At 39.5% G+C, this 21,820-nt stretch overlaps 1 protein-coding gene across 1 annotated transcript in view; it reads right to left on the bottom strand.

Annotated features, from left to right (window-relative positions):
- PIEZO2 (piezo type mechanosensitive ion channel component 2) overlaps positions 1–21,820 on the bottom strand; it is a 600,576-nt gene that overhangs the window by 125,137 nt on the left and 453,619 nt on the right. The window contains exons 20-27 of the mRNA XM_045298343.1: positions 20,393–20,516; positions 17,866–18,158; positions 16,529–16,677; positions 15,194–15,367; positions 13,411–13,452; positions 3,400–3,432; positions 2,835–3,055; positions 46–206 (exon numbers count right to left, since the gene is read on the bottom strand). Of these exons, the coding sequence (XP_045154278.1) occupies positions 46–206; positions 2,835–3,055; positions 3,400–3,432; positions 13,411–13,452; positions 15,194–15,367; positions 16,529–16,677; positions 17,866–18,158; positions 20,393–20,516 (1,197 nt within the window). The remainder of the gene's footprint in view (positions 1–45; positions 207–2,834; positions 3,056–3,399; positions 3,433–13,410; positions 13,453–15,193; positions 15,368–16,528; positions 16,678–17,865; positions 18,159–20,392; positions 20,517–21,820) is intronic.

Genomic DNA, 21,820 nt, shown 5'->3' on the forward strand with positions numbered 1-21,820 from the left:
TGAATGGTTCTATTAGGCCTGACAATTATACCAGTGTTAACTTGCCTCTTTCACAGTGACCCAGATAATGTATGATGAGACAATTTTGATTATATGCAGCTCCAGAATCCACCACATGAACACCTGCAGCTTATGAAAGTACTCCAGAAACTTCAGGAAGAGCACTGTGAGACGGTCGATCACCAGGTGCCATTTGTTCCGCAAGTCTGAAAAATAGGAAACCCACTCTGAACATTAAAAAAAAGTGGTTTTCATTTTCTGTTATTATTTAAAATACATCTGTGATCTTAAGGTTTTGTGTCAACTTGACTGGCCCAGAATTCTCTGTGGTTTAGCAGTGAACACCTAGCAATCCCCTATGACCTGTCCAAATGTGATGAAATCACGGTAAATCAGTTGTAAGCCTCCGTAATAGGATGAGATTAGGGTGGAACGCAACATCCATGCTCAGGTCATAGCCCTCTTGTAATTAATGGCCCGGGGAGTCTGGCCTGCTTCCCTTATCAGTGGATACTGTGGGAAAGGTTGCTTACTTTATGCTGGATCTGGACCTTGCATCTAGCTTATGGACTTCTGGTTCTTTGGACTTGAGCCAATGGCCTCCCATATTGCATGCTAACCCTGGGATTCAACAGAGGCCTGCTATCTGATCTGCCACAGTGGGTTCATTCAACTCTTCAATCAGAAGTCTGGCCTGATAACCTTGGATTTGTCTGCTTCTACAGTCACTATCCTGTGGTCTTCCTGCCTATCTTCAGTTCATCAGCCCCTGAAGCTGATTGCATTTGAACTTCCCTGATTTTCTTTTATCAAGCTCTTTTCTCAATGGAGATACACACACACACACACACACACACACACACAGACACACACACACACATAGCTGACTTTGCTTCTCTAGAGCAGGGCTTCTGAAACTTCTCCATGCTCGACCCCTTTGCACCCCCAAAATTTGCAACACGGGCAAGCACTGGCAGAAACCCCTAGGGTTCATTAACATGTGATTTGGAATCAATCTTTGGTTGCTTCGTGTTCACCAGCCTATGACTCTGGCCAAATGTTTCAGGACCTCGCATTCAGTTTACGTGAATTTCCTTCTGGGGTTGTAACCCACCATTTAAGAAGCCATGATATAGAAAAGCCAGCCTAAGACAATATCTTAGAAATGTCCTATTGGAATTCTTAAACTCAAACCATACTTCCTGCTGTCACCTCCATAATGACTCCTGGAAACCCTTACAGCAGGACTACCCCATGGGCTTCCCAGCCTGCAGCTCTCTCTAAGATTAGAAAGACTCATCTTTCTCCCTCTGAGCAGTCAGTGGTTTTGAAGTGCTGATCTTGCAACTAGCAGTCTAATGCACAACCACTACACCCCCAAGGCTCTAGAAACTGCCACATACTACTAGTAGTGGTATCAAAAAATACTAAGAAACATCTTGACGTATGGATGGAATGGGCAGTTGGCTGTGTCACTTTGGCTAGGCTGTGGCATCTGGTTGCTTGGGCTAACACAAGTCTAGATACTGCTATGAATTAATTTCATGTAATTAAAGCATTTGGCTTTAAGTAACACAAACTACTCTCCGTGTGGTGGTTAGATTTTATGTCCACTTGGACCTGTTTAAAAGTGTAGGGGTGGAGTCCAAGTTATCGATCAGGTTACAGCCTGATGATACCTACTTAGGGGTGTAGTCTTTTCTATAAAATAGACACGGGGAAGATGTTTCTCCCTTTGTGACCCTTTGCCTTCCTGCTTGCTGGAACTCTGTGTCTATCTCCAGGGGTGGTCCCAGGTAGGCCACTGACCCTGGGGCCAACCTCTGAGCTGTCAGCACCCTGCCATGCCACCACTGACCCTGGATCCACACGACTCTGCACCCACAAGAATGTGATCTCACTGTCTCCCACTTCATCTTTCTGGGTTATCAGCCTTTAGCTACGTGAGTCTGATGAGGGCTCCAGCTAGCATCCAACCAATGGACCAGAGTTAGACTGGCATGCCTTCTTGATACAAAATTACCTCCTGCTATAAAGTTCTTTTTATTTATATATGAATGTCACTGCTTTGTTTCTCTAGACAACCCAACATAACACACTCCAATAATGTGCTTTTATATTTCCTACTTTTAGAAAGCACAAAGGATCAGCAAAGACGATGGTAGCACTTAGCAGCTTCATCTGATTTCACCTCAAAGGCCATGGTCCCGTATTTTCTAAGAATTATGGAATAGAGTAGTTACCGAAGTATCTTTCAATACTATCTGTCAGATAATAGTTCGTGATAAACTAACCCATCTCATCATCATCACGCCATATTAACTCATCATTCCCAGTCCCAAAAAATATAGGAAGAGCCTAAAGATCCCAAAGGGAATGCCCTAAAATGACCAACACAACAAAACATCTCTCAGAGATGGCTTGAAGTGATGTTTTTCCTCTTGTATAATATCCTCCAATTGTCTAGAGAATGTCTTTGATTAGGCTGGGGCTAGCAATTTCAGGAGCTCCACACAGCTACCTGCTCCTGCATCTGGTGGATCTTCCCTCTCTGAATATCCTGAAAAACAGAAAACGGTACACGCTAAACCCAGTCACCGTTGGAAGGAATCACTGTATCAGACTAGTAACTGATAGCCAGCCACTTGCTCCCTTCTACAAGGAGATTATTGGAGCAATTTGAACAAGAATACTACCGCTACAGTAACTATGAAAAACAATGAGTCTTGTTTAACTGACTGGTCAACCATCTATTTGAAAGGAGCTGATCCCGGTTTCATTCTTTCTGTCTGCTGGCTAGCGTTTCCTGAGCACACTGGTAGAGGGCTACCTACCTGATGCATATTCCTCCTCCTCTGAGTCTTCATCGGAGTCCTCTTCATCCTCCTCTGATTCCCCACTGTCTTTCTCCATCTTGCCGGTCTCCATGTTTTTAGAGTTGTCCTCTTGTGTCTCCTCTTCAGACTCTTCCTCCCTCTTCCCCTCTGGCTTCTCCAGGCTGGAGGCCACGTTCAGCAAGGCCAGATCAGGAAGGCTGCCTTCGGGATGGGCCAGTCTGTAGGCAGAGAGCAGCTGAGTCAGAAGAGGAAAGGGTGTCAGGGTTATCAAGTGAGGGGACTGTCAAATGAGGGTACACAAACTGAAAATCAGTGTGGACACAACGGCCGTTCAATGTGGAGTGCGAGCATCTTGGTTTTTAAGTGCTTTCTAAAGCCAAACTGTAAACCCATGTTTTGTTAGCTTCTCTAATTTGGGTTCTAGTGATTAACCAGTAATGAAGCTATCAACACCTAAACTTGACATTTTACCCGAAGGAGAAAATGGTCAGAGTTTAGGCTGCAGAAGCATGAAATGGCATCATGTAGTACAAGCATTTCATGACTTCACAGGGGGACTTACTCATTTTGGTGAATTGGTAATTTTTTCTTGATGCTGCTCAAAGTAATTGAAATAGAAAGAAAAGAAAGAGATGAGAACAAAAGAATTATAAGGAATGTCAGAGATAACATATCATGCTACATAACATCCAAGTTTGCATTCCTGTATGCTGTTTGCAGTCATGGCCTAGTGTCAGGGGCCTTCTAGGAAGGCACTGCGAGATCGTGCTTTGCTATGGACCCTCTGCTTGGCAACTGACTCGAGACCTGATGGGATTGCAGGGTGTTAAGGGGAAGCACATAGAGACTTCTGAGGCAAAACACACCATGCTTTCTGAGCAATGCAACGAATCATTGCAAGAATCAATTCATTCACATTTTTAAAAAGTTGCTTTGATTCTGAAAGAATGTGTGCCCTAAGCCAACCTTTGCAAGAACTCATCCCACTTGAACACTTAAAGGTTTATGCAGCTGAAGCTAAATGCCTTCAAGAGTAAGTTGTCTGTAGACTGTCCCCTTTCTGATGTTTATTGGAATAAACCCTTTGCTAGGTGTTGTGGGAGAACCTGGGCCACATGGTAATACAGGAGGCTGAGTTTCCCATTATTACAGTCATTATAGTTCATGACAAACAAACACAAACTCATTGCCATGTTGACTCAGAGTGACACGATAGGACAGGGTAGACCTGCCCTTGTGACTTTCTAAGACTGTAACTCTATGGGAGTTGAAAGCCCGTCTTTCTCATGCAGAATGGCTGGTGGCTTTGTACTGCTGACCTTGTGGTTAGCATCCCAATGCATCACCACTATGCCACCAGGGCTTCAAAAAGTTTGTGGAAAATGGAATGAAAAGATAATGGAATTTTTTTCATGAAGTTTTCAAAGCCCCCTTTCATTTATCAAAAAGTGAGCAATAACAAGTATAAACCTTCACTTGCATTTAAAAAATGTTTTAAATAGATTCAAATGAGTGTGTTAAATAACATCTGTGGAAAATAAAGTGCATACCAGGAGCAATCTACTGGAAGTACTATTAATCCATACCATTTGTAATCAAAGTATACATTTCAGCCTACTGGTGACAGGAAGATGATTAATAATATTGTTTCATATATTTGTATAATTGTCAGCTCAGAGTAAATTATCTACCCTTTCTCAAATGTAATTCAGTTCTTCTGAAATGGGATAGTTTGAATAGATAAAATCCAAGGTTCTTTTGGACTTGTTGATTTTGCTTTTGTAAATAAACCTTTAATTCTGAATAACTATTTCTACGTTTCTACATTGCCGTTAGTGCTGTCAGGTAAACAGTTGACTGGTCAGCACTTCAAACCCACCAGGCACTTTGTGGGGGGGGGCGGATTGAGGCTCCCTGCACCCATAGAGATTTACAGCCTTAGAACTCCCCAATAAGGTATCTCTGAGTTTAAACCAACTCAGTGGTAGTGGGTTTGTTTTAGGGGGAGGTTTGAATTACTCAAAAATAAATTCTCTTCAACAGGATGTCAAGCAGTTCATTTAAAGTATACTTGGATAAAGAAAAATAAAGGAAAATATAATAATTCACAAAAAATAAAGTATACTTGGAACATGTAATTAATTTAAGGAAGAAAGAACCCTCAGGGGCGGGGGTTGTTGAACATTAGAAGAAATGATGTTGACACACGACTTCCCTGTTTTCTTAAGCTTGTCAGTTGGTTCTCCTGACTCCTGGAAAGCAAGCCATGTTGACTTGCAGCACCACATCTTGCATGCCAGTGCTGCACACCAAACCTTAGGACACATATTTGCGGTTCCTGTTTGGTTCGGGCTCCCATATAGAGTGCTCTTAAATGTAAACCCGGTTAGTGCTACTCACTTGTCCACGTGTATTTTTTCATGCCAGATGGCAGCATTTGATAAGTGAGAAAATACTTATAATTTATGACAAGCCACTCAGCCGTTTTTAGTGTGCAACATGATCTTCTTAGAAAGAGACCAGGCGGCACAATGGATTGAACCTGGAGCTGCCAAGTCATTTTGGAGTGCAGTTTGAAGGTCTGTATTAGATTGCTGTGCGTCTCACTGGTGAGAAGGCAACTTTCTAATAACCACTACCCACTAAGGAGTGATGCTTACAGAGACAGGGCTCTGCTGCAGCTGCTACTGGAGATACCGGTGAGTGAAAGGTAGCCCACTGCTGGGCGCGGGCCGGAATAGTGAGGACATATCATTGGAGGATGGGATCAAAGAAGAGCATTGGGGTAAACTTTGTGAAAATCAGTCTTAATAATAATAATCCACAAGAAACCTGCAATAATCTCTAAGATATCATTATCTAACTAGATGGGATTGGCAATCTTTCCATATCTTTTACCACTGACCTAACCTTTATGAGGGATTAGGACTGTCTCATCTCATTAGCTGGTAATAACAAAGAAGGAAGGAAGATAGAAACACACCAGTAATAATAGCATTTCCTAGTCAAGAAGTTAACTATTTGAGACATTTCTTTGTTACGTAGTCATGAAAGTCTACATGTATAAAATTCATATAGGCCAAATATATATTGATTGCATGATTGGAGCTCATGCTTTTAAAGACACCAATGTGACTCTTACTTTTTCATTCCCTTTTTTATGATAGCATTTTTTTGGGGGAAATAGAGAGTAATGTTAACAGACTTTTAGATCATAAAGCTGTGGGTTCAAACCCTGGAGAGAAAACCTAGTAGCTACGGACATGGGAAACCTGTTTAACGTGCCTTTGGATTCTCCAGTTGTACATGCAGAGAATGAGATGACAGCATGTCCATTTCATAGAATTCTGCGAACACTGAGATGATCCCTGTCAGTGCTAGCACAGTGCCTTCGACACAGGGATGTAAAAGCAAGGAGCCATGGTCAGAAGGTAGATTTTTGATTACTAGGTTTTAAAAATCATAATTTATGATCATCTGTATTATAACTGCGTGCTAATGAGAAGACAAAGTCAGAAATATGCCTTTGCCAGGAACCACAAAGCTGGACAATAAGAAAGGGAAACTAAATTTAGGTTGTAATTCTGTCAACACACTGCTTAATAGAACTCGTACATTAAAATCGGGGTCCTGCTGGCACAGTAGTTTGATGCTCAGCTGCCAATCAAAAGGTTCAAACATACCACCTGTGCCACAGGAAGCTATGGAAGCCTGCTTCTGTAAAGATTCCAACTCTAGAAACCCTCTGGGGACAGTTCTATGCTGTCTTGTTGGATGGCTTTATCTTGCTGGGTCAGAATCGGTTGGATGGCAACAGATTTGGGGTTTTGTTTTTTTGTTTGGTATATTAAAATAGATACCATTTCCCCGAAAGTAAGACATCCCCCGAAAATAAGACTTACTTACAGTTTTGCCTCTCGCTGAAATATAAGGCACCCCCCAAAAATAAGACCTCCCCAAAAATAAGGGTTTGGATTGTTACGATGATGTTCCAGAAGATGATGACATGATTGTCACTGAATAAATGAGTAAATGTACCATAGATTGTTGTACATGGAAATAATGGTAGTAACAAGAAATTCTTGATACTGTAGGATTCACAGTTTGTCTGGTTATGCTGGTTTGTGATGACAACTACTACCGTACCGTATACAGGTAATAAATTTCCATTTTTTTGTTCAACAATAAATGTGTACTGTATTCTTCTTCACAGAAAAATAAGACGTCCCCTGAAAATACGACCTAGCGCATCTTTGGGAGCAAAAATTAATATAAGACACTATCTTATTTTCAGGGAAACAGGGTATGTAAAAAAAAGGAAGCACATGTTCTTTCTTTGAGAATCTGTCTGCTGGTACCAGGTCCGTGCTGGGTGCGTGCCTTCACAGACTACAGGAAGGGCTGCCAAGGGGGATCCATACAGAGGGTCCTCACAATGCACTTTCAGAGGCAGATGAAGGGCCATCTTGGTATGTCAAACAGCTCTATCCGTTCTCTGGGAAAGCTTATATACCTGTCTTTGGCTTCTAGGATAATTTATCAAGTCTCCTCCACTCCCTCAGAAAATAAGAAATAGGAATCTTGTCCAGTTTTCACATGGAGCAATTGAAAAGTCAATAGCTTGGGTTAGGCACATTCTAGTCCTTAAAGTGACATCATCTTTGCTTTTCAACACTTTTACTGCAGATTTGGTCAATGGAGCACTGCATATGATTTCTTGATTTGCTGCTTCCATTAATGTTGATGGTGGATCCAAGTAAAATGAAATCCTTAGCAATTTCAGCCTCTTCTCCACTTATCATGATGATGTTGTTCGGTTTAGTTGTGAGGATTTTTGTTTTCTTTGTGTTTGGTTGGAATCCACACCGAAGGCCATAAGTCGTCTTTGATCTTCATCAGTGCTTGAACACAAAACATTTGCTTTCAGCACGAAGTGCGTGTCGTCTGCATATCTCACGTTGTTAATGAGTCTTCCTCCAATCCTGGTGCCATAGTTCTTCTTCACAGAGTCCAGCTCCTTGCATTATTTGCTCAACACAGAGAAATATGACACTTTCTGCACCTGAAAAAATTTAAAGTCTCAGAAAACCTTTTCTACTCTGTCCTGTAGGGTCACTATCAATTGAAATCACTTCAAGAACTCGACAGTGGGATGCAGATTAAACAATTAGGATGAAAAGATTCTACCTTGATGTATGTTTTTCCTTATTTTATACAATACAGTTGGATCTGTTGGATCATCGTTCTTTAGAATGGACACAAATGTGAATCCCTACCAGCCGATTGGTTAGTTTTTCCAAATTCCTTGTCAGAGACTAGTGGGTGCTCCCAACACTGCAACAATTTGTTGAAAATCTCTATTGGAATTCTGGTAATTCATAGAACTTTATTTTTAACCAATGCCTTCAATGCCGCAGGTTCTTGATCATACACTACTTCTTGAAATGGTTGAGCCTTCAGCAATTCCTTTGGGTACAGTGACACCTTTGTTTTCTATTGAACGTCTTCAAGATTTTGCACATGTTGCTGCTGTTAGGAGCCATCAAGATATTCTGACTCATAGTGACCCCACGTCGAACAGAGCAAAACACTGCCTGTCCTGCTTGAACCTATTGTTGTTCTTATGTTTGAGCCCATTGATGCAACCACTGCGTCAGTCCATCCTGCGGAAAGAAGGCCTTCCTCTTTTCACGACCTCTCTGCTTTCCTAAGCATAATGCCCTTCTTCAGGGACTGGCTTCTGCTGACAACCTGTCCACAGTCAGTGAGACACGTCACCATCCTGAATTCTAAGGAACATTCTGGCTGTACTTCTTCCAAGACAGACGTGGGTACTCTCTTGGCAGTCCAGGACACTTTTGATATTCTCCGCCAGCACCACAAATCAAATGCATTGATTGTTCTCTGACCGTCATTACTCAACGTTTAACTTTCACATGTGTGGTAGTTACATAATCTGGTGTCAATTTGGGACTGGAGAAGATTACGAGCGAAGGGGTGGAGTCTGGCATATCAATCAAGGTATAACCAGTGAGGCCTCTGTGAAAGCATGGCCTTCTCCTGAGAATTCTGGGAACTCCTGCTTTTCCTCCTTGCAGGCGGCAGACACTTCTCTCTCTTGATGCACTCCCTTGGAGATTCTCTATTGACAAGGCTGACTCCCTGCGAGACATCCCTGAGAAGAAGCCACATGGACCTACCTGGATGCAGCCCTGGCTGCTGGAGAAGCCACGTGAAGGCCCCTGCCAGCGCTGAGATTTTTACAATGCCACTGGACCCACAGGACTTCCTACCCACTGACCTGTGATTTTCTGGTATTCAGCATCATTGTATGTGTTTTGTGAGTTAGAAAAGGACTTTATAGATCGGTTTCGGACACATGGGCTAATATCGGACTTATGGACTTGATCTGGACTGGGCTGGGATGTTTCCTCAATATTCAACTGCTCTTGTATATAAACTTCTTTCTTATACACATATGAGTTTCCATGACTTTGTTTCTCTAGTCTACCCAGACTAATACAATATTCATATACTAACACAATATTCATATGAGGCGATGACATCACACACAAGCAAAATTTTGCTTCAGATCATCCAACAACAATGGCAGCAGTACATTGACAGGCCAGATTCAGAAGAGGATGTGGAACAGTGATATTGCTGAACTTGAGCCAAGTGATCTTGGCTCAAAGCAGAGTTAACAGGAAGATGTTTATTTCTGTTTCAATACAAAGACATTTGATTGTGCCATAATAAAACCATTAGATATTAAAGAAAAAGAAAAAACCTCATGGCTTGGGACAAGTGCACTGTAGTTCTTGGTTTTCAACACTTTAAAAAAGTTATTTTGCAGCAGATTGACCCAATGCAATGCGTCATTTAATCTCTTGAGTACTGGTTGTGAATCCAAGGACGATGAAATCCTTGACAACCTCAAACTTTTCTCTATGTATCATGATGTTAATTAGAGGTCCAAGTGTGAGGATTTTAGTTTTCCTTACACTGAGTTGTAATCCATATGAATGCTACGATCCCTGATCTTTATCAGCCAGTGCTTCAAGTCCTCCTCACTTTCAGCAGGCAAGGCTGTGCATCTGCATATGATAGATTCTTAATAAGCCTTCTTGCATGCTGAGGTGACATGCTTCTTCACATAATCCAGTTGTTCTGGTTATTTGCTTAGCATACAGATCAATGAATAAGTATGGTGAGAGGACAGAACCCTGTTACACACCTTTCCTGATCTTAACCCATGCAGTCTTTGACCAGCTGCCTTTTTTTTTTTTTTTAAAGATACAACTGCCTTCCGTTCCATGGACAAGTCCTGCATGAGCACAACAAAATGTTCTAGAACTCCCATTCTTTTCAAGGTGATGCATAATTTGTTATTATGCACACAATGGAATGTCTTTGCATAGCTAATAGAACACTAGTAAACAGATGTTTACTATTTAACCATAGAATCCTTCAACATTTAAACTTGAGGTTTGATTTATTGTCCCCTTTAATACTTTTACTTTGCCTTCTCAAGCCACCTTTTGAAGTCTTCTGTTTGGGTCTTTTACTTCATTTCTTCCATTCACTTTAGCTACTCTCCAGTCAAGAAGGACACAGACAAAGAGGAAGGCCCTCAATGAGATGGGCTGCCACAGTGGCTGCAACAATGGGCTCAGGCAGAGGAACCATTGTGAGGATGGAATGAAGGCTGGCAGTGTTTCCTTAAGATTGCTCTGGGGCAGAGCCAACTGGATGGCACCTAACAGCAATCTGTCCAGAGCAAGTCTCTTCTGACATCCACTTTGGTCTTTCTTGTCTCACCAATGACTCTGTCTTCCTTCAGGCTTGATGTCCCTGCCATCTTTCCCCACTTATCTGGTCTGCAGTCATAGTGTTCAGTGTGGCAAATTTATTTTTCAAATGGTCCATACATTTAGAACAATGTTGTACTCTGGCTCTTGTGGACTTATTTTCATTTTCTTCAGTTCTAACATCAATTTGCATACGAGAACTGATGGTCGCTTCTATAGTCCGCTCCGTGCCTTGTTCTCACTGATGATCCAGAAGGAGCTCTCCGTCAGCTATTTCTACAGAGGTGGTTGATGTGACTCCTGCGAATTCTATCTGCGGAGGTCCACGTGTGTCATTTTCATTTACATTATTTTAAAAAGGTATACTTAATGAATAAGACCCTTGTCTTGTAAAATTGTTTCATTCAATCTCAAGCATAATTCTTAAGTCATAATTTTTACTTAACCTAAATATTTATGTTGCTAAAATTTTATGAAATTTACCCTCTGTCCAAAATATACTGGCCTACCTCACATTTTATAAGGTATGTCTAAATTGTCATCAACTCAGAGAATATATAAAGTTAAACTGTAGGCGTGACCATTCTCATAGACTAGAACTAACATTTAAAAAGCACATTCTTTTCTTTATCAACGGACACTATGCATAATGAAACAAATTATGGGAGAAGAAAGTGCATTCACTTTAGAAAAGCATTCACCCCTAGTAGGTCCTATTGAAATTGCTCATAATGTGATTGTGTGACTTTGAGGTGATTCCATCTCATCGAAGCCCTATAAGACATGATAGAACTGCCTTGTGAGTTTCCTAGACGGCAGCTTTCCTGGAAGGAGAGTGCAACGTCTTTTTCTAGCGGAGCCAATGGCGGTTGGAATCACCAGTCTTTCGGTTAGGAAGCGAGTACTTTAATAAGCCACCACTGGGGCTCTTGGTCACACTCTACACACAGCATTTCAGAAGTACATTGTAAAGTGGAAATGCTTTGCTGGTAATATTGACCCTGGACTATAGAGATGGTCTTTCTTAATGTGTGAACACTGAGGGAAATACGAGTGACATTTCATTAGAAAGAAAATAGTGCTAATGGCAGGCTACTTCAGGTTTTTAATTGGGGGTGTCGTTACACACCCTCATATTCTAAAAAATCCTGAATATGAGTGAATCATGGGCCATCCATTTGGAGTAATCGATTCATGGACTTCCTCTGATGTGGAAGTTCAGGACAATGGGGGCAGACACTTAGACCAGGGGCTGCACATGAGCTTCTGCCCTCGCTCTGTCCCTGCCATCTCCTCATCAATACTTACAAGGAGCAAGGAGACAGAGAGAGCACAGGCTGAACTAGAATCAGAGATTGAGAAAAGACAGATTTAAAATGCAAGCACATGAGTGCGAGCAAGGAAAGGTTAGTATATTTTGGAGGAAGGAGATGTAAATATTACTCAACATTTCTAGCTAGAATTTGTGTCTTACTTCTTTAGAAATCAGCTAAAGACCTGATAGCTTGAGTTTTCGCTCCACCACTGTCAACAAAAGCAACATCAAACAAAAGTTCTCAAAGCAACCGGGCATCCTTATTCTACCTCCTTTCATAAGATGACTCGTTGACGCGGCACGTCTTGTTTCCTTCTATAAATCCTGATTTACAGGCTCCTGGTTGTCAGTCTCAGGATTTTACCAGAGAGAAAAGCTAGTGAATCAGAAAACCAGTAAGCCTTTCTAAGATATGTTCTGATAATTTTATTCATTGCAAAAATGCATGCATCTATCTGCTAAATGACTAGCTTTATTAGTTAATGATATGAAGTTATGGGATGAACATTTTAATTTTACCTACTTAAAAAAGTGGTAGTATTTCTTAGTAAAGTATATTCCAAAGTAGCTCTCTCTCTCTCTTTCTCTGTATTCTAAGGGCACGTTAAGGATCATGTGATATACAATATTAACCAAATAGCTATTTTATTCTGTCCGGTTATTTTTGCACATTTTGCTTTCCCAGCTAGTAGATGAGCTCTGAGGGAAGGACTATGTCTCAAAGCTTATCTTTACATCTTTTATTGTGCACAAACAAATTGTGACATCTGGCAATATAAAATATTATTTGGCAAGCAGACATATTATTTGAAGAAATTGGTGTTTCATTTTTGTTTAACCATACATTTTGTGCTTACGTTCATCTCATCCAGCAGCTCACTCTTGGGTATCACCTAATGGGAAGGCCTCATGGTATGCTGTGTGGAGACGTCTAGTGGTTTCCACAAGGTATCTGGTCCTGAGGAGCTCCCGCCTCAGTCAGGGGGAGTGTACGCAGGCAACTGTAGACTAGAGACGGTGTCATGGGAGCAGCAGTGAAACAGGGTGATGGGGTGTCAGAGGACTTCCGGCAGGTGACATTGGCATTAATAAGAAGAGTTGTGGAGGAAACGGTTCTTAAACTGAGCTGTATATTATATATTCTAGGAGGTGATGAACCTTCTATAAGCTTTGGGATTCATTCTGCCAATGAAAAACTTGTTGGGCCATAAGTTTGCACCATGACCAAAGGCTGAGCACCAGCTAAAGACCCTGCACACCTCAGACTCACTGGAGAGCACGCCTTAGTTTGATCACCCATGGTAGGGCCCTATACACACCTGGGAGTGGGTGCAAGGTCTTGCCTACTGCTAGAAGCAGCTTTTCATGTATAGAGCCGGAAAGAGGGAAAGCAGTAACAAGAGACAGTGTTTAGCCAAAAGAAAAGAGAGAAGATTGACATACCCACCTATTTATTATGAGATACACACGGCCATTGACTTTGGCATGGCTATGCGGAGAGACGGAGCAAAGAGGGCATGAGACGGCAGGGAAGCACAGGTGGAGAGAAAGGAGACGGTTAGATACAATGAGCAGCTGGGCTCCGATCAGGTCTATCTCATAGGGTGTACTGTCATCAACACATGATCTACGAACTAGGGTGAAGCTACCAGGTGCAGTGCTGCTATTGTCATCAGTCAATTCCAATTCATCGTAATCTTACGTCCAACAGAAGGAAACTCTGACCAATCGTACATTTTTGCGATGTTTGAGTCATTGTTGTAGGAAAACAACAAACCTGGAAGATGGCAGGCCCTCTGCTCATTTCCTCAAGTCAGATACTTTTAAAACTGTATAATGCTGAAATTTTCAGAGTAAATGCTATCATATCAAATAAAACAGGATCTAAAAGGTTGGTCTTTGCTCCTTACCAGAAGAAACAAGAAAATGGCATGAAGTCACCCTAGTCCATACATTTTTTATGTTTTCTAACATGGAATAGAATAGCAAAATGGTTGTTTTATTTCTATATTAATAACACTTTCTAAAACAAAGCATTGACAAATTAAAGTGATTAAAATGAATGAATAAAAAATAAAATTAATGAATATTCAAATCATTTGAATAAATCAGTATTGCCTATTATATATTCAATTACAATTAACTTTAATATTGTACACTGTAAAAGGTATCATGTATATAAAAGAAATATTGTACATTATAAAAGATACAATTAACTGCAATATTGTACATTATAAAGATTTTACTGAGAATGTCAATTGAATGCTAGCTTTGGAAACTGTAATTCTAAACAAAATAAATTCTGCTTCAGACACTAGTGACATTTGCTTACTGTATACACACACACAGGATAAACCAAGGAAAGGATAGCTGGATATTTATAGATAATAACAGTGTTGAGATCAATTTAATGGATATAATAAATTCGTGTATGCCATAATTTAGAAAGCAGCCACTAATGAGGTGTGGGAAGAGAAAGCAAACACAGTAATAAAACCAAGTTCTGGCAATATTTCTTTATAACTTTGACTTTAATTTCATCATTGTTTTGGACTCCAGAAACAAAAAGTACTGGGAGATGAAAATTATTAGTAAGAAAAACAGCACCCTGGGTGTGATCGTTAAGATTTGTGCCAACTTGCTTGGGCCAGGACTCTCAGTAGATTAACAGTTAAGACATAGTAATTCTCCATATGATAGCTCCTAAAAGGTGTGGCTTGCTCTCAATATCATAGGTGCTGGGGAGAAGCCAGCTTGCTTACTAGAACCTACATTTGGCTCACTGAACTCTGGTTCTTTAGACTTGAGCCACTGTTCTGCGGCATTCCCTGCCAATTCTGGATGTTGATACGTTGATAATCAATATAACAGAAAACTCATCCTTTGAATTAACATTCTTTAAATGTTCTAAAAACTACAAACAGCCTTCCGGGACAGGAAATACATATGCCCAACTATATAAAACATTTAAGTCTGCACAGTTACTACTTACATGATAATTAAGATCACTTTACATTGACAAGTGATGTCACTACCAGTTGTTTCAGAAAGTAACACCAAATATTCTATATGTTTCTATTTTTGTTCACTGATGGGTTTGTAATCAAGGAGAGTGAAGGTTGAAATGCTTAAATCACAGTATTGGCTTCCTGCAAGGTGGATAATCAAAGGTGTGAAAGGAAGGCTGCTTTCTAGATACCAAGTAGTACGTACTCCTTGTACTGGCTCACCTGTAGATGCTGTTGTCTTGTTTGCTGGGAATTGACTTGAGGTCCGTGAGTTCAAGGAACCTGTCGTGGAAGTAGTGGAGGTGTAAAATGCACACTAGCAGGAAGGAGGTAGGGATGAATATCTGGGTGAAGAGTTCAGCCATGCTGAATTGTTTTAAGCCAAGATCCTCAAGCCTACAAAACAAAACACAAGAGCCTTTCTTATCATAACTGCATCATATTCAATTCCTGAACAAAGCTATTCCTCACCTCCCTCTCCCCAATAAGTGGTACAACTGTCTACTTGTGTAAACTTCAGGCATCAGGAAGCAATCGTTGGCGCTTTCTTTCTCATCACACACAGTTCACTCACATGTCCTCCAAACTCCTACCCGTCTTTCAAATGTGACCACTTCCATCCTCTACTCCCACCACACCAGGTGAGAACACCCCCATTTCTCACTGGGATTGCTAGCTTATTGGTTGTGTTGTTTCTACTGGTCATTTCTCAGCTAAGGGATCTTGAAAGATCCATCAAATCTCACCAAGAATAAAACGGAAGCTACGGCTTCTTGCAGTACCAAGCATATTCAGTGCCTGAAGTCCTCCACAGATCTGGCAGAACTTGTCCCACTCCCTCTTGGTCCCAGGTAGCTTGTATCAAAGAATCTTTGTACTTACTTTTCTGTTGTGTAGAATGTTCCTCTTTATCTCAATTCCCAATTCATACACTTAAGAGAAACGCCTTACTCACCTGTGCTCTTCCTCAGCAAAAACTCTCCTGACCACTTAAATTTCATTTTAATTTTAGACCACTTTAATTTCTCTATTCTTCACCACTTCAGACTGATGTTGGTCTCTTTCACAGACCTATGGGTGTGTAATTCATTTATTTGCACTGGGAGCGGTGTTTTGTTCCTCTCCTCTACTGTGATGTTAGCCCCCAGAGCTTAGACTATGCCTGTTCAGTAGTGTTTTCAGCACAGGACAGTGTCTGCATGTGGAATCATGCAATATGTGCCCAACAAACCACAAAGAAGTGCTTGTCTAGTTACAATATGATCCCATCCTTTGAGCTTTTCCCTTAGCCTCTTGATATTTAGCTCTACCACCAATTCAGGTTGTAGTTCTAAACATGGTGCTTTATATCATACTTTGTGTTTGTTTCTTTGTTTTAAAAATCATTTTATTGGGGGCTCATACAACTCTTATCACAATCCATATATCCATTGTGTCAAGCCCATTTATACATTTGTTGCCCTCATCATTCTCAAAACATTTGCTTTCTACTTGAGCCCTTGGTATCAGCTCCTCATTTTTCACTTTCACATTTCATCAACAATCAAAATTTCTTACTTGTCTTTTGACAATCCAGTCATATTTTGCCACAGGCCTGGGAAGTATTCAAACTGATATGTGTAGATAAAGATAAGCACCAGCATAGTGTAAATAACCACTGACATCCAAAAGTACTTTAGAATTTTCCTCCACCATTCGTAGTGCACCTGTGATTCGGATGTTGAAAATCACACACAAAATGAAAGTAGGTTATGAGAAAAAAATAAAAATATATAGCTCAGTCAATGAAGATGATCATATTTACTGAGGTTTAATTTTCTAGTTTTTTTTTTAAACACTCTGTTGCTAATTTGGGTTGAATAGACCTGAGTTAGAATCCTACTCCTATCACTTACTGCTCACTGTATCATTGGACAAGTTGCTGGATCCACTGAATTTCTGTTTTCTCTTTCATAAATGTATACTTTACAGAGTTGTTTTAAGGATAAGTAATATTTGTTAATCTCTAAGCATGATACCTGGCATATAGAAGCCATCCAAGGAGTGCTAGTTGATACTACCGTTAGTATTGCTGAGCGCCAAGGCCAGACCCGTTTTGAGATTCATGAATAAAAATGTGGAACTGGTGTGGCAAGGAGACATTTCTCTTTACCATAAGCTTTTACCATAAGCTTGTGGATATTAATTAGAGAACATCTACCCTGAATTTTTAAAAGAATTCAAAACTTAGTAAATACTGGCAGATATTTTTGTTCCCATGTGAAATATACATTCATGAATTATAATGGCTTTAATTGTTTTATAGGCTACATCTAATAATATTTTTTTGGTATGAAGCTTTCCACTCCCATAAAGATATACAGTCTTCAAAGCCCATAGGGCAGTTCTATCCTGTCTTGTAGGGCTGCTATGAGCAGGAACTGAATGAACCGATGTGAAAGAGTGATTTTGTTCAACTGTCAGTTAAAATTGAATTTGTAGAGAAGCTAATTCATTTTAATATAATCTTTGAACTGTAAAATTAATTACATAGTAAATAGCTAATGGATTATATAAACATGTGTGTGCATAGATAATGTCCTGATGTAAAAACCTCAAATTAAAGTGAATTGGGAGATGATAGACTATCCAGCCACTGTACTTACATTTCTATTTTAAGGTATCATCATATAGGTTTCTGTTATCAAGAATTTAAAAAATATTTTTTGACATTTCTAAGAAACTAAAGTTTAAAATTATGAGCAAGCTGAAGAGAGTCACTTTGCACTTCAGGATTTTTAGGATATCATGTTTAACTTTCATCATTCACTTTCATAAGACTATTAACTTAAAATCTCGTTAAATGAAAATTAGGTAGAAGTGAGAAAACAGTCGAGGGCAGTGGTTTCACCTACCTGATACAAGGCCACACAGAACAGGAACAGCACCATGTAGATGATTTTGTACATTACAATTTTCCCCTCGAAGCTGACAAAGAAGAACATCCCTCCACAGACGTAAATCCAGTACTTAATGAACATGGCCTCCACCAGATTTCCCAGCACTTTCATGATGTCTTGGTCATCTTCTTCTTCTTCTTCGACTTCTTCCTCTTCTTTCTTTGTTTCTAGCTCCTCTTCCTTTGCTTCTTCTTCTTCCTCCTCCTTTCCTTTGGGCTCCTCTTCTCCGGTATCCGGTAGCTCGTCATCTTCAAAATACAAAACTGTGCTGTTAATCTTAGCTGGATACTGAACCCAAACTACACCTTGACCTAATAGGATACATGTGAGACCCAGACTTACATATGCTATGAATGAATACATGATTTGAATGATTTGTACAGTGTTGATAAATAAGGCAACATTCAAACCAATTCATGGTCAACTTTCCTAAAACCTGAAGCTCACGTCCATAAAATTAATTTTGACTCATGGAAACCCTGTAGCACTGCCCCTTTGAGTTTCCAAGGCTATAAATCTTTACAGGAGCAGAAAGCTGCATTTCTCTCCCACAGAGCAGCTACTGGTTTTGAACTGCTGATCTTGGGGATTACAGGCAATACATAATCCATTATGCCACGAAGACTCCTCATGTTTCATAAACTTCCAAAATAATACTTTAAAAGAAAATAAACTGGTAAGATTTTATACTAATCTCTTTATAGTACCTTAATTTTTTTCAATATCCAAAGATAACTAAGTGTAAATATTCAGGATTTAAAAAGGAAACCAAAAAAATCAAAGCTATCAAATCAATTTTAAATTCTAATTGTTTTGTGGCTACAAATAAAATAGTATTTTATTAAATATGGTTAATGCTAACAATCTTATCGAAACTATAAATAACCGAACATATATGAGTTAGAGCCAAATATAATTTAATTGATATTATATTTAATTATATACTTTCATTTCACTTGGTTTAACTTACATTTAGAGAATAGTTATAATTTTACTGTCAAAGCTATTCAAAAAATAATTAAGAATAACACCAACTATTTTTTCCACTGGATGAAAATCTTATTTAGCCCTATAAGCATGTGTTTGAATGATACTAAAATTTAGGAGTATCTTTAACTTACTAGGCTGTCTAAAAATTGAATAATTTATCCAAACGACTAGGAGATTCATAGCCTGAGGGGAGGTATAAAGGTGAAATGAGTCAGGTTAACCATTGCATAAGTCAACTAAATCATTAGTTAAGTTATTCTGTTATTAGAGACACCCTTAATCATATAGGCAAGATATGAATCTTATAGAATTTCATAACTCAAAATTAATCCATTAGTTATGGCAAAATAAGAAATTATATTTAAAAACAACAACACATGAGTTAGTAGTCCTTGCTGGTTTTCTTTTTGCCACTGAGTTAAAGAGTTAACAGGCTACTTTGCTTTTGTGAATATTTTGTAAGCAAAACTTCATAAAAATGTATAGTTTCCTTTTCAAGTATGATGCTACTGTATTAATAGTCTATAATACAGTCTGCAAACAGTACATCTCTATTGAATTACATATTCACGAAGGTAAGGACCTGGGATGAGTTCATCTGACCTATGCAAGAGGCCTACACCTGCAGAGGGGCTGGGGAGATAGGTATATTGTCCCAACTGGACCAATAGGAACATGTGGTGGAGTTTAATCAGATTGAAGCTTGATTGGAGGGCAACAAGATCAATGGCTTTCCTAGGCCTGCCGCTTGTGGGGTCTCTATGAGTCAGCATTGACTTGATACTGCGTTTGGTTTAGTATAGCTGTGTTCTTTCTGAAGGCAAGACCATTCACATCCCTGGTCAATGGTCCAAGGGAATTCAGTGGAGGCTTAACCTGAATGAAAATATTGCAAATGGATTTTGGGCTTTCACTGTTAGCCAGAGCCCTCTGTAAATCAGGTGCTCAAATTCAAGTTCTAATAAAATTCTTTCCTCTGATCTTGGGTTTTATTATGTATAGTCCTTGAAGCAGACAGGCAGGCTAGTGTGCTTCTTCTGTGTGGACTGAGTTCACACCTCACTTAGGTGGCTGCATGTTTTAAGACAAGCCTGTAAGGCCGCAGGTGCTGATAACTGAGTACTATCTGATTTATTCATGTGACAAGTTATTTTTAGAAGATAATTTGAGTTTAAAAGATTTGAGAATTTGAACTTAAAAGTACCTTTACTTACTAAAAGTATGGTTTTGGGAAATACCTTTAATTTCTGTAAGCTTCAGTTTCTTCTTCAGTTAAATGGGAATTACTTTGGAGAGGATCCAGTAAAGCAGTATTTTTAAACTACCTCCAGCATCATCTCACTAGTGCTCTAAATTTTACCTGTGCTACTACTGTTCCTTGTTGGTATGGATAAATACTCAGCTTCCATTTGGTCTGAACCCAGGAATCTTTATGATATGCTTTGGGGTTCATGAAAATCTCCAGCCACACATTATTGATACATTAATTTACCTTTTTCTTCATTTTCCTCACTTCCAATTTTGACTTCAGATAAAAGAGCTTCCTTTTGTTGAAGAGCTTTTTGTTCTGTGAGGTGCTGCCTCAGTAGTAGCCAAAATGTAATAGTGAAGAGGATCTGAAAACAGAGTTAGCAAAACAAGATTACACAATCTTTGGAATGTAAACAGATTCAACAAAAGATTGTCTTCCACAATTCAGCGTCAGAACAGGCACAATAAATAAACTTTAGCTATGGGGCATAAGTCATTTCTTGATTTCCACTGCGAGATGCTAGCTCTGACATTCCTGTTGTTACCCTTGACAACAGCATGAGCGCATGACCAAGAAACAGCCTAACAACAGCATGCGTGAGTCCTGGTGGATGGAGCACGTCCAGCCCTATCTAAGTCCCCAAGGAAGATGCATTTGGAGATCCAATTAGTCTTCTGAAGCTCTACTACAGTTATTTGTCCTTGATTGATTTTCTTTCCTAAATATGACATCATCAACATTTCAATGTGTAATTTCCTTGATTGCATCCTCTCCAAGGTGAATCCCATGGGACTGAAGAAGAAACTGAAGTTACCAGAAGTTAAACGTGTTTCCCAATGCATACTTTTAATTAGCAAAGACAGTGACTCAAATCATGCCTTTGGTTCTAAAATATTACTTAATTTGAACATTCCACCTAAGGAAAAAAAATCAATTCCTCGAAATAAAATCCACTGTCGTTAAGAGATTCATATATTCATTGCTACCCTGTAAGACAGAGTAGAAATGCTTCACACAATTTACCAAGTTTAACACTTTTTGACAGCAGACTGCCACATATTTCTCCCTCAGAACAGCTGGTGGGTTTGAACCTCGGCCTTTTCTCTAGCAGCTGAGAACTTTAACCACTATGACCCCAGCACTCACTTCACCGAAAATAGCATCCCTTATTATTCCTATCAATCTTCAAAAGTGGAAGGAAACACAGTTCCAAATAGTGCACTTTTATATTCACATTTTCTGGAGTTCTAGGAAGAAAATGATGGGAGCTTTGTTCTTGAAGGTTTGCAGTACCTGACACGGAGTTATTGGTTTCCCTTTTTGGTACTAGCTTTATTGAGCTATAATTCACTCATTTGAAGCATACGTACAACTCACTGACTTTTAGTTCATCCACAGTTATGCAGCCACTACCAAACACTAACGTCAATATTAGCATATTTTCATCACCCTCCAAAGAATATCTGTATCATTACTTTTTTTACTGAATACTCTATCATATGGCTATAGCATATTTTATTTATTCTTTCATCAACTGATAGACATTTAGCTGGCTTCCACTTTGGGCTATTATAAATGATGCTGCTACGAACATTCATGTACCAGATTTTATGTGGGCATGTTTTAATTTCTCTTGGATGTATACCTACCAATGGGATTACTGTGTCT

This window comes from Echinops telfairi, unplaced genomic scaffold (assembly GCF_000313985.2).
Source record: "Echinops telfairi isolate 266 unplaced genomic scaffold, ASM31398v2 ScPeMD7_4;HRSCAF=17, whole genome shotgun sequence".
In the NCBI taxonomy this organism is placed as follows: domain Eukaryota; kingdom Metazoa; phylum Chordata; class Mammalia; order Afrosoricida; family Tenrecidae; genus Echinops; species Echinops telfairi.